The following is a 13,680-nucleotide window of genomic DNA, read 5'->3' on the forward strand; positions in this document are numbered from 1 at the left end:
ACAGCAGATCAGGAGGGTGACTTGTAATTGTGATGCCCCTGGGGTGTGGCTTCTGGATGGAGGTAACTCAGCAAACAGGTCGCATCACAGGCTGCGTGGGCGCTGAGCGAGCTTGGAACAAAGCTGTGTGTCATGGGGCATCGACGGCATGATGTAACACAATGTGTGTACAGCTTATGAGGGGGGGATCCTCATTGCCAAGCAGCCCAGCACACACGCACACACACACACACACACACACACACCCCACAAAACCCAGGGCAGGAGACAGCCCGAAGCGCAGGGCTTGAGCTGGTTCAGCTTTAAGCCTTGACCCAGGCAGAGTAAAAGGATAGGTTTCCCCCAAGTGTCCTTGTCGCCTCTTGAGCCAGAATGCAGCAGGCTCCCCATGGTGCACCCCCTCCCTATCCCGCTCCCCACATAACCTCTGGCACCTGTGGGCTGCTGTGAAGGTGACCCAGGCTCAAGATCAGACAACCTCATGCCCCCAGAACAAATGGCAAAATGAGACACAGAAACTCTGAAGTGTCAGAAAGTAACAAAACACATTTACTTCAAAAACGTGAGCTCCCCAGCTCACCAAGGCCGTATAAAGTCTGCCACGACGTTGCAACCTGGGCTCTGTGGGCTCAGGAAGACCGAGCGGGACAGAGACCAAGGGTGGGGCCGGAACAGGGCCCTCGGAGCTCCCGGCTCGGGACGCCCAGGTGGCCGGCAGCTCACGATCGCCACCTGGGCGGAGCTGGCGACAAGGCTGGTCCTGCCCTGGGTCCGGCCCGGGAGGGGGGGCGGCCTTCTCTCCTTGTCCAGGGCTGTCCTCACCAGGGCAGGTGAGGTGGGGAGGGCCCCGGGATGGGCCACAGGCTGCGCCCAGCCAGCGTTCTAATCTTGCGCCACGGATAGGTTCCGGGACAGAGTGGACAAAAAACAGGCGCTCATGGGCTTCTCTGGTGGCGCAGTGGTTGGGAGTCCGCCTGCCGATGCAGGGGACGCGGGTTCGTGCCCCGGTCCGGGAAGATCCCACATGCCGCGGAGCGGCTGGGCCAGTGAGCCATGGCCGCTGAGCCTGCGCGTCCAGAGCCTGTGCTCCGCAACGGGAGAGGCCACAACAAGGAGAGGCCGGCGTACCGCAAAAAAAAAAAAAAAGAAAAGAAAAAAACAGGCGCTCGCAACCTAAAAACCTATTATCCCATCCTCAGCCACTCAGGGGTCCTGGGGAAGCACCCGCCGGCTGGGGCGCTTCGAGGAAGCAGGCGGCAGGTACCCAGGGGTCCAGCCACCCCCCGCGGGGAGGTGGGCTGCACGGGGGCTGCACCGGAGATGCGGTTGGGCGGGGTGGGCGGGCCGAGGGTGAGAGAGCGCGGGGGCGGCGACTCTCCGGGCGGAGTAAGGGCCCCGCAGCCTGCGCAGTCTCCGCGCCCCATCCCCCCGCCCGCAGGGCTAGCGCAGCCGCAGGTAGGAGGGAGCGGAGTAGTTGAAGAGCAGGAAGTCCATCCTGTAGAGGCCGTAGAGGCGCTGCTGGTAGAAAGGGCTGATGTCGCGGAAGAGGCGCGCGGCACGGTCGCGCGCGGCGGCCTGGGCCCTGGACGGCGGCTCGGGGAAGCGCAGGCCGGGCGCGCCCACCAGGCTAAGCACGAAGGCCGCGTCCTCCGCCAGCGTCTCGAACTTGCCCACGACGTCGTAGCGCAGGCGGCACGGGTGGCAGAGCGCGTGGGCGCGCTCCCAGTGCTCGTTGAAGGGCCCGTCGCGGCGCGTGCGCGGGTCCAGCAGGTAGGCCAGGAACTCGGCGAAGCGCACGTCGTGGCCGCGGACCAGCGCGTCGGGGCCCGGGCGCGGCCGCAGACGGCGCACGATGCCAGTGCCGAAGCGGCGCTGGAAGGTGGCGCCCCAGGGCCGCTGCAGCTTGTTGCGGTAGGCCGAGGCCAGGCGCTCGAAGGGCTCGCGCACAAACAGGAAGGCCAGGTAGGCGCGCAGGCGCCGGTTGACCTCGGCCGGACTGAAGTCGGCCAGCGAGGGCAGGCGGCCGGGCGCGTGCGCCTCGTGCGCGGGGATGGCGCGCGGGTCTCCTGGGCCGCGGCCGCTCAGCGCCAGCAGCACGCGCTTCCAGTTGGTGCAGGCCACCTTGGGCACGTAGCAGTAGAGCAGGCCGTGGGCGTCGTCCACCAGCACGTGCCGCAGGTCCTCCGGCCGCAGCAGGCGCTGCCGGCGCGTGTGGTGGCTGCAGGCGCGGCGCAGCAGGTCGCGCCGCTGCTGGTGCACCTCGGCCAGCGCGGAGCGCGGGCCCTGCGGGGGACAGGACGGGGGTGGGTCAGGGCCGCGTGGGAGTCAGGGGGCCTGGATGGGGGGAAATAAATCTACCCGGCCTGAGGCACGTGCAGGATGTGACTGATCGCGTGCACGGCACTCTGGACCCCGAGAGCTGGAAAACGGACGTGCGACGTCAGAGGCAGCCTGGTAAAGAAGTCTGACGTCAGAGCGCCAAGCGCCGGGGCAAACTGAGTATCTGCTCACCGTTCCCTAAAACCGGGGTGGGGTGTAAGACCAGAAGCTTACACAGTAGTAACGTCCGGAGGATGGCGATGAGACCTGTGCCGTACCCAGGGCTGCTGGTCTCTGAGCATCTTGAGACGTAAGCAGTGCGTGTCCCGATGGCTTAGATTGGCCTCAGCTAGCTTTTCTGTCGCTTGCAGCCCCATGAATACCAAGACAGGCACTGCTTTCTCCATTTTACAGAAGAGAAAACAGCCTCAGAGGAAGTGGGTTGCCTGCAGCTGTCAAGGAGAGACGCTGGGACTCCACCTCGGGTCCCTCAGGATTCAGAAGCCGGGGCTGTGCCCACCGGTTCGGGACGGAGTCCTACAGCCACAGCCCTCATCCCTGCCGGCCTAGCTGACCCTCTCCCAGGGTCTAGTCCTTACGAGCTCTGTGCCCTTCTCAGGGTCCTTGGCCTTCCTGTGCCAAGGGGCAGTGCCGTAGGTAAACGGGGATAATGACGCCCCGTCGCACAGGATTGCCGTGAGGCCTGCGTGGGCTCCCAGAACTCGAGTGCCCGGTGCACGGTCAGCACTTGTTGGTCAGACCGTTTCTCTGCTGTTGTCTGTCCAGCTGCAGGATGCCTTGACACGTAACGGCCACTGGGCCCTCAGGCTGCGAGGGGGCCAAGCCAGCCCCACCAAGGCTTCTTGTTCCTCAGAAGCCTGCTGAGAGGCTGGCCTGCCCTCCGCTCGCCATGTGGCCCAGGGCAAGCCTGTCACCCTCGCTGAACCAAGGCCTCCCACCTGCCCCCCAAGGGCGTGGGTGCCTTGGACTCAGCCCTGAGGGCTTCGGTGAGCAGCTGCCTCCCCAGCCCAGTGTGGTCCTTCTCCCCGGCTCCCTATTGCCCTTGCCCCACTATGGCCCTTGGCCACCGCCACGTACTTGGTGCCCCTGTCCTTCTGCAGGCCCTGTGTCCCTTTCTCAGAGAGGGTCGGTCTCCATCTACACTGCGCCCTCCCGCCAGAGCTCAGGGCAGCCTGGACACAAGTCAGTGCAGGCTGGTGCGGGAAGCCATCAGATGCCATCCTGCCCCCGCGGGACCGTCAGCGCCTCGAGGGCAGGGACCCAGGTGACCCGCAGGCGCTCGGTAGTGCTGAGTGTGCCTGCTGGGGTGTGTGTGAGCCGGACGTGTGCTCCCAGTGGGCACAGTGTGTGGTCCCTGCAGGTCCCCCCGTTGGTGAGGGGGTGCCTGCCTGTCTCCCTCCGTCACAGCAGGACTGAGATCGGGGGTCCCTTGGCTGCCGCCTGTTGCCGTGGGTGGCACAGAGCCCACTGGTCGTTCTGTCCGCCACGTGGAACAGTGCTGCAGAGAGCGTGGCCTCAGTCCACAGCTGGAGACCCCAGGTCTCAGCCTGCCCCACGATTTGCCCTGCCACAGCCCAGCATTCCCTCCCAGACAGAGGCTAGGTGTGGCTGCAGCCCCACGGCAGCAGGTCCACGTGGGAGCTCGGGGTTTCCCGTGGCTGGAGGCGGAGGGAGGGACGGGGCGTCTGTCCGCCTACCTGGTCCAGGTCGTAGAGCATCTGCAGGGGACTCCTCCTCTTGCCGCCAAGCCAGCTGGAGCCCACGGCCCTGTTTTCAAACGCTGGGGGTGTAAGGAGAGGGGCGTTCACTGCTGCACCAGACAGACTGGCCGTGTTCCTGGGGGCTTGGCTAACTCACCTCGGCACGTTGGATCCACCTATGGGACTCAGTTTCCCGCCTGTGTCCCGCCTGCCTCTGGGGGCACTGACAGGGCCCGTCGTCCACCAGGGCAGGGTGCTTGGTGTCACTCCTGCCCCCACGTCCTGCCCTCCGGGAATGCCCTGAACCCCCAGCCTCTGCCACCTCCATCTGCCTTCATCTCACGCCCCACCTCTGCCAGCCACGTGCATGGAGCCCTGAGGGTTAGGGCTCAGCAGGCTGGCTGGGTCCAGCCTCCCCTGGCCCCGGGCACAGGCAGACAGAAAGGGCTGGGCAGCAGCGGACATGGTACAGCCAAGCTGCCGGCTCTGGTGGTGAGCAGGTGACCAGCTCAGGTGACCCGCAGGGGACACCTACAGTGGCCTGTACGTGCCCTGCTGGCGTGTGTGTCGCCTCATGGTAAACGCAAGTTTTGCTCTCGCCCAGACTGGCAGCCTCCAAGGGCAGGGATGCTCTCTGTCTCATCGCGGCATTCCTCAATCTTCCCAAAACTACCAAACACATGTTTTTCTTAAATATGATTATAGTTATTAATAAACTAATAAATTATAATGCAGTCTTTAAAAAATCACCCAAATTGGCAAGTCTCTGGCTAGACTGACCAAGAAAAAATGAAGACGCAGATTACTAACAATGGGAATGAAAGAGGAGACATTAGTAGTGGACCTTACAGAAATAAGAAAGGGTTGAAGAACACAGTATAAGCACCTGTACAACGGCAGATTTGACCTATGAAACTGACAATCTAGAAAGACACAACTTTCTGAAACTGACTCAAGAAGAAAAAGAAAATCTCAACAGACATATAACAAGTAAAGAGATTGAATTAGTAATTTTGAAAAATTTCCAGAAAAGCCCAGGATCAGATTGCTTCACTGGTGAATTTTACCAAATATTTAAAGAAAAAGTAACACTAATCTCTACCAAACTCTTCAACAAACAAACAAGCAAACAAAACAGAAGAGGAGAGAGCACGTCTCAATTCGTTATATGAACCCAGTATTACCCTGATACCGAAACCAAAGATATCACAAAAAAAAGAAAACTATTAACCAATATCTCTCATGAATATAGATGCAAAGTCTTCAAGGAAGTACTAGCGAACTAGATCCATGAACTTGTGAAAAGGGTTATACGCCATGACCGATTGAGATTTACTCCAGAAATGCCAGGTTGGTTCAACATAAAAATGTCAATCAAGGTAATACACCATGTTAATAGAATAAAGAAAAAACCCTACATGGTCATCAAGAGATGCAGAAAAAACACTGCACAAAAGTCAGTACCGTTTCATGATGAAAACACTAAACAAACTAGGAATCGGAGGGAACCTCGTCAAACTGATAAAGGCCGTCTGGGAAAACCCCACAGCTAACACACTTAATGGCCATAAAAAGGAGTGAAGCGCTGACACCTGCTACCGTGTGGATGCACCTTGCAACCTGACACTGAGCGAAACAAGCCTCACGGAAGGCGCTAGCCACATTGTTTGACTCTGTCTGTACAAAACGCCCAGGACAGGCAAACGCATAGAGGGAGGAAGTAGATGAGTGGTTTCCAGAGGCTCTGGGTGGGATGGGGGGAGGGGCAGGCACTGGGAACATGGTGGGCAGGGCTAGTGGCTAACGTTCTGGGTTTGTACAGCTGTGACAGTGCACAGCTTTTGAATATGCTAAAAACCACTGTACACTTTAAAAAAGTGAATTTTCTAGAATGAGAGTATTATCTCAATAAAAATAAATAGTATTGACCGTAAAAAGTAATATATGCAAGAACATGTGTAAGTCTGGTTTACAAATTTAACTACATTCAATGGATACTGAGAAATTATTGAATTCGTAATAATATGGGATATTCATAAGAGGCATGTCTTTAAGAATTCAGGATCATGTGAGAAAATAATATATTCATAAAAAAAACGAAGCGTTCCAAGATCCTTGGCTTTCAACCAAACGAAGGGTCTTAAAATGCTGCCAGGATTCAAGGCTTTTCCTTAAGATAAGTCTTTGGCAAACAAGCAGACCTGGAAAATCTGATGCACTGATCTGTTGGCCGACTGACCACAAGCAGTGGTTCTCCAGCTTAAGCGTGCACGGGGCCTGTTGAAACACAGGTGGCCTGGCCCCGTACTCAGAGCTTCTGGCCCTCGCAGGTGTGCAGCGGGGCCCGTGAGTCTGTGTTTCTGACAGCGCAGGCGTGCTGCTGCTGCTGGCGCGCAGTGCACGTTGAGAACCGCTGAGCCGGAGCAGTGTCTGGTGGAGGTGGTTGGATGAACCAGTAAATGACAGGCGGACAGGCCGTGCCCCGGCCTCCAGAGCCCTCTGTGAGTACCTGAAGCCCGCTGTCCAGGCCACCTGCCAGGCCTCTGGCAGCCTCAGGGCCGCTCCCCACTCCAGTGTCCCCAGAACAAGGAGCACGCTCTGCTGTGACCAGGGCACGTGGAGGGGTGAGGCCCTCAGGGCCTGCCCGGGTCTTGGGGGTCGTCGGTGGTCCCAAGACTTGAACCTCCGTTTCCTGGCTGCCGGCTGGCAGGGAGGCCTCCGGAGCTGCGGACACCACGGCAGCCCAGCACCACGCACAGCCCTGGGAGGCGCGACTCCGCCTCACCACTTTGCCGAGGGGATAGTGGAGCCTCTGAGAGGGGAGGAGCTTCCCTCAGGGTCACGGCTGGGGATGGAGAAAAGGCTGGAGCCCACCGGGGGGCATGCAGAGGAGCAGACCTAGGCCACCTGCACCCCAGAGCCCCATGACTCGGAAGCACGCAGCCTTCCGGAAACACCAAGCGTTGTGTGGGGCCTCTCGTTTCCTGGCCGGACCACAGCCTGCAGGAAAGTAGGCCCCATCCCAGACCCCGGGAGCCAGTGGGTGGAAGGCGAGAGGCCCAGAATAGCCGAGGCCAGTGATTACAGGGCTGGGCCGCCGCGCCGCGCCCCGCCCAGCTCCGCCGCGCCCCGCCCAGCTCCACCCCTGCCACTGCACAGAGCAGGAGAGCCGCTCTGGCGGGGTGGGCAGGCTGGCCATGGAGGGGGGTCGAAGGGGAATGCGCTGGCATTCCGTGAAGCTGGAGGCCTGGGCTCCGAGGGTAGGGGCCATTCCCAGAGGGTCACACGGAGGCATCCTGCTACCCCCACTCCCATCGCCAAGCCCTCCTGCCTGTGTCCTCTGCCCTCAGCCCCTCCACCAGCCTCCAGGTCTCAGGCCTCCCTGCTAAGGGCGCTGTGGAGCAGACGGGCCAGAGGCTTAGATGGGCAGGCCCAGCCTCACGGCCGGGGAGGGGCCTGGGCCAGCCCAGAGCAGCCACTGGCAAAACCGCAGGCGGGTTCTCCTTTGGAAAAGGAAACAAAAATAGGTTCTAGAGAGAGAAGGGGGAGAGGATGGCGGAAGGAGGGTGGGAGGGACTGAGGGAGGGACGGAGACAAAGGCGGCTACACAGGAGGACAGGGACGGAGGCTGGGAGGAGGTGAAACACAACAGCAGGATGTCGGAAAGAGCTCAAAGCAAACTAGCTGGGTGTGAAGGGGCGGGAAGCAGAGGGGGTGAGCTGCCCGCAATCTGGGGGCGCCCAGGGCCCACGCCCACGGGGTCCAGGCCCGGGAGCCGTGCAGCCCCAGACTCACGAGCAGGCCTGGGTCCCGGCCCAGTGGGCCAGCGTGAGGCCCAGCCTGACAGCCCAGTGCCCGCTGCACGTGGGCTGGAGTGTCCTGGGCAGCACAGGAGCCTGCAGGGAGGCCGGGGAGCCGGGCAGGAGGTGCTGGGTGGGCGAGAGCCTGGCACCGTGCCCTTGCTTTGCTCACTGACACGCGTACTCCTGGGGGTAGGGACTATTGTTATCCCCACTTGACAGATGGGGAAACTGAGGCTTAAAGACTTAAAGAAAACTGCTGAGGCCTCACAGCAAGTAAGGGCCTTAAGCAGGCCTGACCCCAGGCCACGGCGTGAGTACCGTCCTTTACTGCCATGCCCTCGAGGCCCACCCTGCCCCGCACACTACCCCGCCCATCCTCACAGCACCGCAGGCCAGGGGGTGGCACGCCGCACAGGTAAGCTGAAAACAGAGAAACCGACAAACCGTCCTTGGCCCGCCCACCCTAAGGACAGGCCCGGCGCAGCTGTGCCCGGGCCACTGAGGCTGCACCCGTGGGGGAAGCTGTGCTTGGTGACCCCCTGCCCGGGGAGTAGAGGTTACGAGGCGGCTTCTGGTTAATAAGTTCTAGCTGGGCCAGTGTCGCAAGAACAGATGGGCGGGAGTAGCGCTGTCTGGCCCATTCGGTCCCCTCGTGACCTGCAGGCCCGGGGCAGGGATATTCCCTCCAGAGATCAAGCCCTTCACAAGAAAAAAGCAATCCTGCCGCTTTTTTTTTTTTTTTTAAGTAGCCGCCTCTTCACTTGTATTTAAGATTCAGACTCGACACTGAGCTCCACAGCGCCCAGAACGGAACCCTGCTTGGTCAGATCACTCCCAGTACAGCTGCGTCCCCTCTGCCCGGGACAATCACAGGGTTTATCCCCACCACCGTGTGATGGTAAAGCCCACGTGGCTTCTCGCTGGCTGATGGCAAGTCCCAGTTCCTTCCAGGGCCTCTCCAGGCGCGGCCCCACCCTTCCCTGCTCACTCACTCAGCTCCAGCCACACTGCCCTCCTGCTGGTCAGTGGACACATTAGGTGCGTCCCCACCTCAGGAGAAACCTCTACACTTTAGGGTCAATCCTTCTCATTCAGGTCTCAGCTCAAATGTCCCACCAGAAAGAGGGCCTCTCCAATGAACAGCCTCCCGTTAATTTATTCACAGCACTCATTACTGCTGAGATCATCTGATTTGTGTGGGCTGATGTCTGGCTGCCCCTCTGGAAGGTCAGCTCTGCAAGGAGGGCACTGTCTTGTTTTCTTATAATCCCTGTACCTCAGCTAGTGTCTGGGAGTATTTATTTAAAGAGTGATGGCCGCCTTCCTGGCCATGGGGCAATCACCCCAATTCCTAGCCTGTCATTCAAGGCCACTCACCAACCTCCAGTACCTTCCTGGCCTCCACTTCACTGCTCCCTCTCCTGAACCCTTGAGGGAGCAGCACATCCCTTAGCACACCAGGCCATTTCACTCCTCCATGCTTGTCTGTGCCACTCCCTCTGCCTGCAATTCTCTTTCGTTGTTTCCCACCTGGTAAACTCCTATGCAGCCTTCAAAGCCCAACCCAAATACCTCTGCCCTGTACAGTAGAAAGCATAAGGGTTGGGATTTAGACATGGATTTAAATCCTGGCACCCATACTTCCTAGTTGGGTGGCCTTGAGCAAGTCACTTCGTTTCTACTGAGCTCAGCGTCTTCCTCTGCAAAAGGGGACGACCAGTCCCTACTCTGGAGCCTTCTGCTTTGCCGGCTGACTTTTACTCTCTGGAGGCCCGGAAGGTGCCTTAGAGCTCTGAACCCTTCGGCAATTCGGGAGAGTGGGCAGCAGTGTGGTGAGCATCTACTGATTGGGCTCCCAGCAGCCACACCCCCTCCTTTTGGTCGCCCACCTGATTCCCCTCCAGACACAAACCTGCTTGTTCCCTCCATGTGGTTCTGATAGGCTCCCCACTCCCGTAGCTGCTGGGTTGGGCATGTGACCAGGTCTGGCCAATCAGAGCATTCCATCCCTTTCTGCCACAGCGATTGGCTCAGAGGTGGGCACCATGTGATCCAATCTAGGCCAATGAGATGCCTCCTTGGGACCCTGGCTGAAACCACGGGTGAAGGCGCTGCGCGCTGGCTGGGGAGCGGGGAGTGAGGCCACCACAGAGAAAAGCCAGACCTAGAGATGCAGACGTGGTTCGAGCCGCTGACGGCAGAGCATCTGGCCCAGTGAGTCTGAGACACTGCCCTCTGGGGGCGCCCCGTCTCTGACCCGTCACCTTCTGTGATTCTAGGGCCAGGACAGAAAGGAGTCGGGGGTCCAGTCGGGCGCTGGGGCGCCACGGAGCAGGCGTTGAGAGACCTGGCGGGCTGGGGCCTGCGGGGCTCCGGGGGTGGCGGCGGATACAGGGCAGCCGGGGGCAAGCTCGGACGCCTGCACTGAGGAGCTGCTGCTGAGGCCTCAGAGACCCTGTCCTCACTGACCGCCCCCCCCCCCAGCCCTGGCACGTTGGCTCACCAGGAGTCACTGGGCATTTCTGCATTTATTCTGCATGGGACCAAATCCTGGTGTCTCATTAGAAACGGTGGCTGCCTACGGGGCCCTACACTGCACGACTGCAGGGGCTCCGAGACCATCGTGGACCGTTGTCCCCTCGGCCTGGATCCCCAGGTGCTGCTGTGCCCGAGAAGGCAGCGGACGGACAGCGGGGACAGAGCCGCCGTCCCCACCCGACCCTCCTGGGTCCTTCCCCCTGGAGCCCCTCCAGGAAGGCTGTTGGGGGAGAAGGTCCCTGTTACCCCACATCACACTCGGACCTCGGCCAGGAAGCGGGGCCCTAAGGGACGGGATATGCCCCAGAGGACAAGGAGGGCAGCAGTCCAGCCCAGAAGGGGGGGGCGGGCCCCCTGGAAACAAGCCCCCCCCACACACACCCAGGGTCCCCTGGAATTGGGAGAGCCCCAGCCTGGCTCTGAGAGAAACACCCCTGATCGCCAACCTCAGGAAAGATGCTCAACCCTGTGAACCCGAAGGGGATGGAGGTCAGGACGGGGTGGGGCAGGGCGGGCTGCAGCCCCTCCCAGCAAGGCCCCTGTGGACCACCAGGGCTGGGGAGCTAAAGCAGCAGCGTCACGGCCCCCCCTGGGTGTGCCTCTGGGGCCAGAGGGGACAGACTGCAGATCTGGGTTTTTGATGTTAAAACAGACGCTGGGAGGGCAGGTTGTCGCTGGCACAAGCGAATACGTGGTCCAGGGCATCACACAGAAGCCGTCACCCCACCAGGTAAGCCTCAGGGGAAGCCAAGGGTGGGCGGGCAGGGGGGACAGTGGGCCTGTCAGTGGGGCCGGGGCGAGGGTAGGGCGTTGAGGGCAGCAGTGCCCCAGGCAGCTGCCCCACCTCCTCTGGCATCTTCCTCATCCCCAGGACCCTGGCCACTAGGTCAGCATTGGCCTGACGGGCACCAGTTGGGCTGCTCCAGACCTATGCACTGGAAAGGGGGCAGCAGAGCCCGCTTCGGGGGTCTCCAGCCCACCTTGTGGCAACTTCTGCCGCTTTGGAGACTCACCTGCCTGGAGGAGGGGGCTGCAGTCCCTCCTGGGCCCTGGAGCCCTAGCCCCCTGCCACAAGCCACGTGCTCCACCCGCTTCCAACTCGGGCTACGCTGCCGGGACACACTCGGAGATGCCGCAGGCCCACCATTAGCACAGCCTCACTGGCTCCTGGGGTCAGGGGCTTCAGCTCAGGGCTTGGGGGCAGAAGAGCCAGCAGGGTAGGCTGGCTTGATTAGCCCTTGCGTGTCCAGGTCACCCTCACAGCTCTGATGGCTGGCAGCAGGCCATGGGGAAAAGTCTGAGAGTGCAGAAGGAACAGAGAGGGGCTCTGGGAAGCAGAGGAAAGGCCCCTCCCCGCCTGGGGGCGCTGGAAGGAGGGTTGCAGAAGGGTCTGCCAGGCCGGATGCAGTGAGGCCGCCCTGCTGGGGGAGAGGGTCACGGCCAAGGGTATTCGTGAGGCAGGTTCGGCTCAGGTGGGGAACGGCCTGAGCAAACGCTAGGAAGGGGGCACGGGAGGCACCCTCCTACCCTGCAGGAGAGGGAGGAGGTCAGAAGGAACAAAGTGCAGCCCCTCTCTCCCCCCACACCCGAGCCTGAGCCCTGGGGGCCAGGAGCCACTGTGCCCTGCCCGGCCCTAGGTCCTGGTAAACATTTGTCCAAGAAAGAGTGGGTGGCCAGTGTCATGCCCGCAGACACTAGGACTACAGCCCACGCGATGTGGGGGGATGCTCGGCTCAGCTAGGGCATGGGAACCCCCTCCCCAGGAGGCAGGAGCACCACCCCCATGGGCCCCCAGCTCTCAGAACTGGTCGGGGGACGGAAAGACTGACTGCGGCTCCCTCCCGTGGGCCTGGGGAGGTGGCCAGGTCTGGGCAGCTGTGTCCAGACATGGAGGGGACGGTGTGAAGAGCAGGGTGACTGGGCAGAACCCTGGTGAGCCCCGAGGAGGCCTCCCAAGCCCAGCTCACCCCGACCCCAGCCCGGAGGCAGTCACAGAGGTTTGAGGTGAGCAGGAGAAGGAAGCCCCTCACCCCAGGATGCAGGGGGCACCAGGCCACCCATGTGACCTCTGGCTTGATGAAGAGGCTGGGAGCCACTTTGCTCCCGTTTAACTGCACTTCCCCAGAGACCCTGTAAGGAGGAACTCGAGCAGCCCATTTTATAGATGGGCGTACTGAGGCCCTGGGCAGGGGGCGGGGATAGGTCACCCGGACCCAGCCAGGTGGGTCCATGCTGCCCCCAAAGTCTCCTCAGCCTCATCTCTTGAGCCACCCTGACCCCCACTCCCATGGTCCCCTCCCACCGGGGGACACGGTTACTTCCTCCCCGGACGCCCTCTGCAAGGCTCCAAAGGAGTGATCCCAGGGATTCTTGCAGAGCCGGGGGGGGGGGGGTACAGATTCCCCCAACACACACTCTCGCATTCACTCACACTCACACCAGGAAAAGGCAAACAGAGCAGAGGTCAGAACGGGCCTCTGGCTGGGCCCCTCGGCCTCTCCCGTGAGTGAAGTCTCAGCACATGCCCGGCTCGGAGCTGGAAATCCGCACGGCGGTCACGGCTGGCTGCCTGTTTCCCCCGCCGGACCATGAGGTGGGTGCTCAGGACCCTAGTCCTTCCCGGTGCGAACTTAAGGCGGAGCAGGGGCGCCAGGGCGCAGCGCGGTGCGCGGAGGGGCCACCTCCGGACCCGGAGCGTCAAGCCCGCCGCCCTTGCGCGGCCGCAGACCCGGAGGGGTTTCCGGGCGCTAAGCGGGGTGAGCGCGAGGCAAAGGAGGCAAACTTCCCGGGTGGGCCTAATGCCCTCCGCCGCCCACCACTCACCTGGTCCCTGGGCCCCGGCTGGTAGGCCCGGACTGTCACCTCTCACCTCTCCGGGCCTTGGGAGACCCACTCCCGAGGGGACAAGACCCTTGCGGGGAGCCGGGACAAGGGCGGGGCGTTTAGAGCCTTTCTGAGCCCGCCCGCCTCCCAGCCCGGGAGGAAACCGCAGGTGCCCCCGCCCGGTCGGGGGTCCGGCCGCTGGTGGGGCGGCCCTGGGGCCGGCGGGCACTCACCCGGGCGCAGGAGCAGGAGCGCGGCGCCCAGACACGCGGCCACCAGCGCGCGCCGCCGCCACCAGCGCCTCCCCATGCTTGCCCGGCGCGCGCTGCTGTCCGCGGGGTCCGGCCCGGCCCGCACCCGAAGCCGGCCTCCCTCCCCGCCCCGCCCCTGGACCCGCCCACAGACGAGTCCTCGGACCAGGACCCGAGGCCCGCCCCAGAGCAACTCGCCCCAGGCCCTCCCGCTGACCCGCCGAC

At 61.8% G+C, this 13,680-nt stretch overlaps 1 protein-coding gene across 2 annotated transcripts; it reads right to left on the reverse strand.

The window, feature by feature from the left end:
• Positions 1–1,440: 1,440 nt before the first annotated feature.
• Positions 1,441–13,537, reverse strand: CHST13 (carbohydrate sulfotransferase 13; the record flags this gene model as incomplete). 2 transcript variants are annotated; one of them, XM_082663809.1, is made up of 3 exons in its annotated part: positions 1,441–2,283; positions 4,038–4,120; positions 13,438–13,537. In XM_082663809.1, the coding sequence occupies 3 exons, from the start codon at positions 13,511–13,513 to the stop codon at positions 1,441–1,443; spliced, it is 1,002 nt and encodes a 333-aa protein (XP_082519935.1). The 2 variants fall into 2 exon arrangements, with proteins under 2 accessions (XP_082519935.1, XP_082519934.1); XM_082663808.1 differs by having other exon boundaries at positions 4,038–4,147; positions 13,438–13,513.
• Between the last annotated feature and the right edge of the window lie 143 nt (positions 13,538–13,680).

Source organism: Grampus griseus, assembly GCF_964374135.1.
Source record: "Grampus griseus genome assembly, chromosome: 10".
In the NCBI taxonomy this organism is placed as follows: Eukaryota; Metazoa; Chordata; class Mammalia; order Artiodactyla; family Delphinidae; genus Grampus; species Grampus griseus.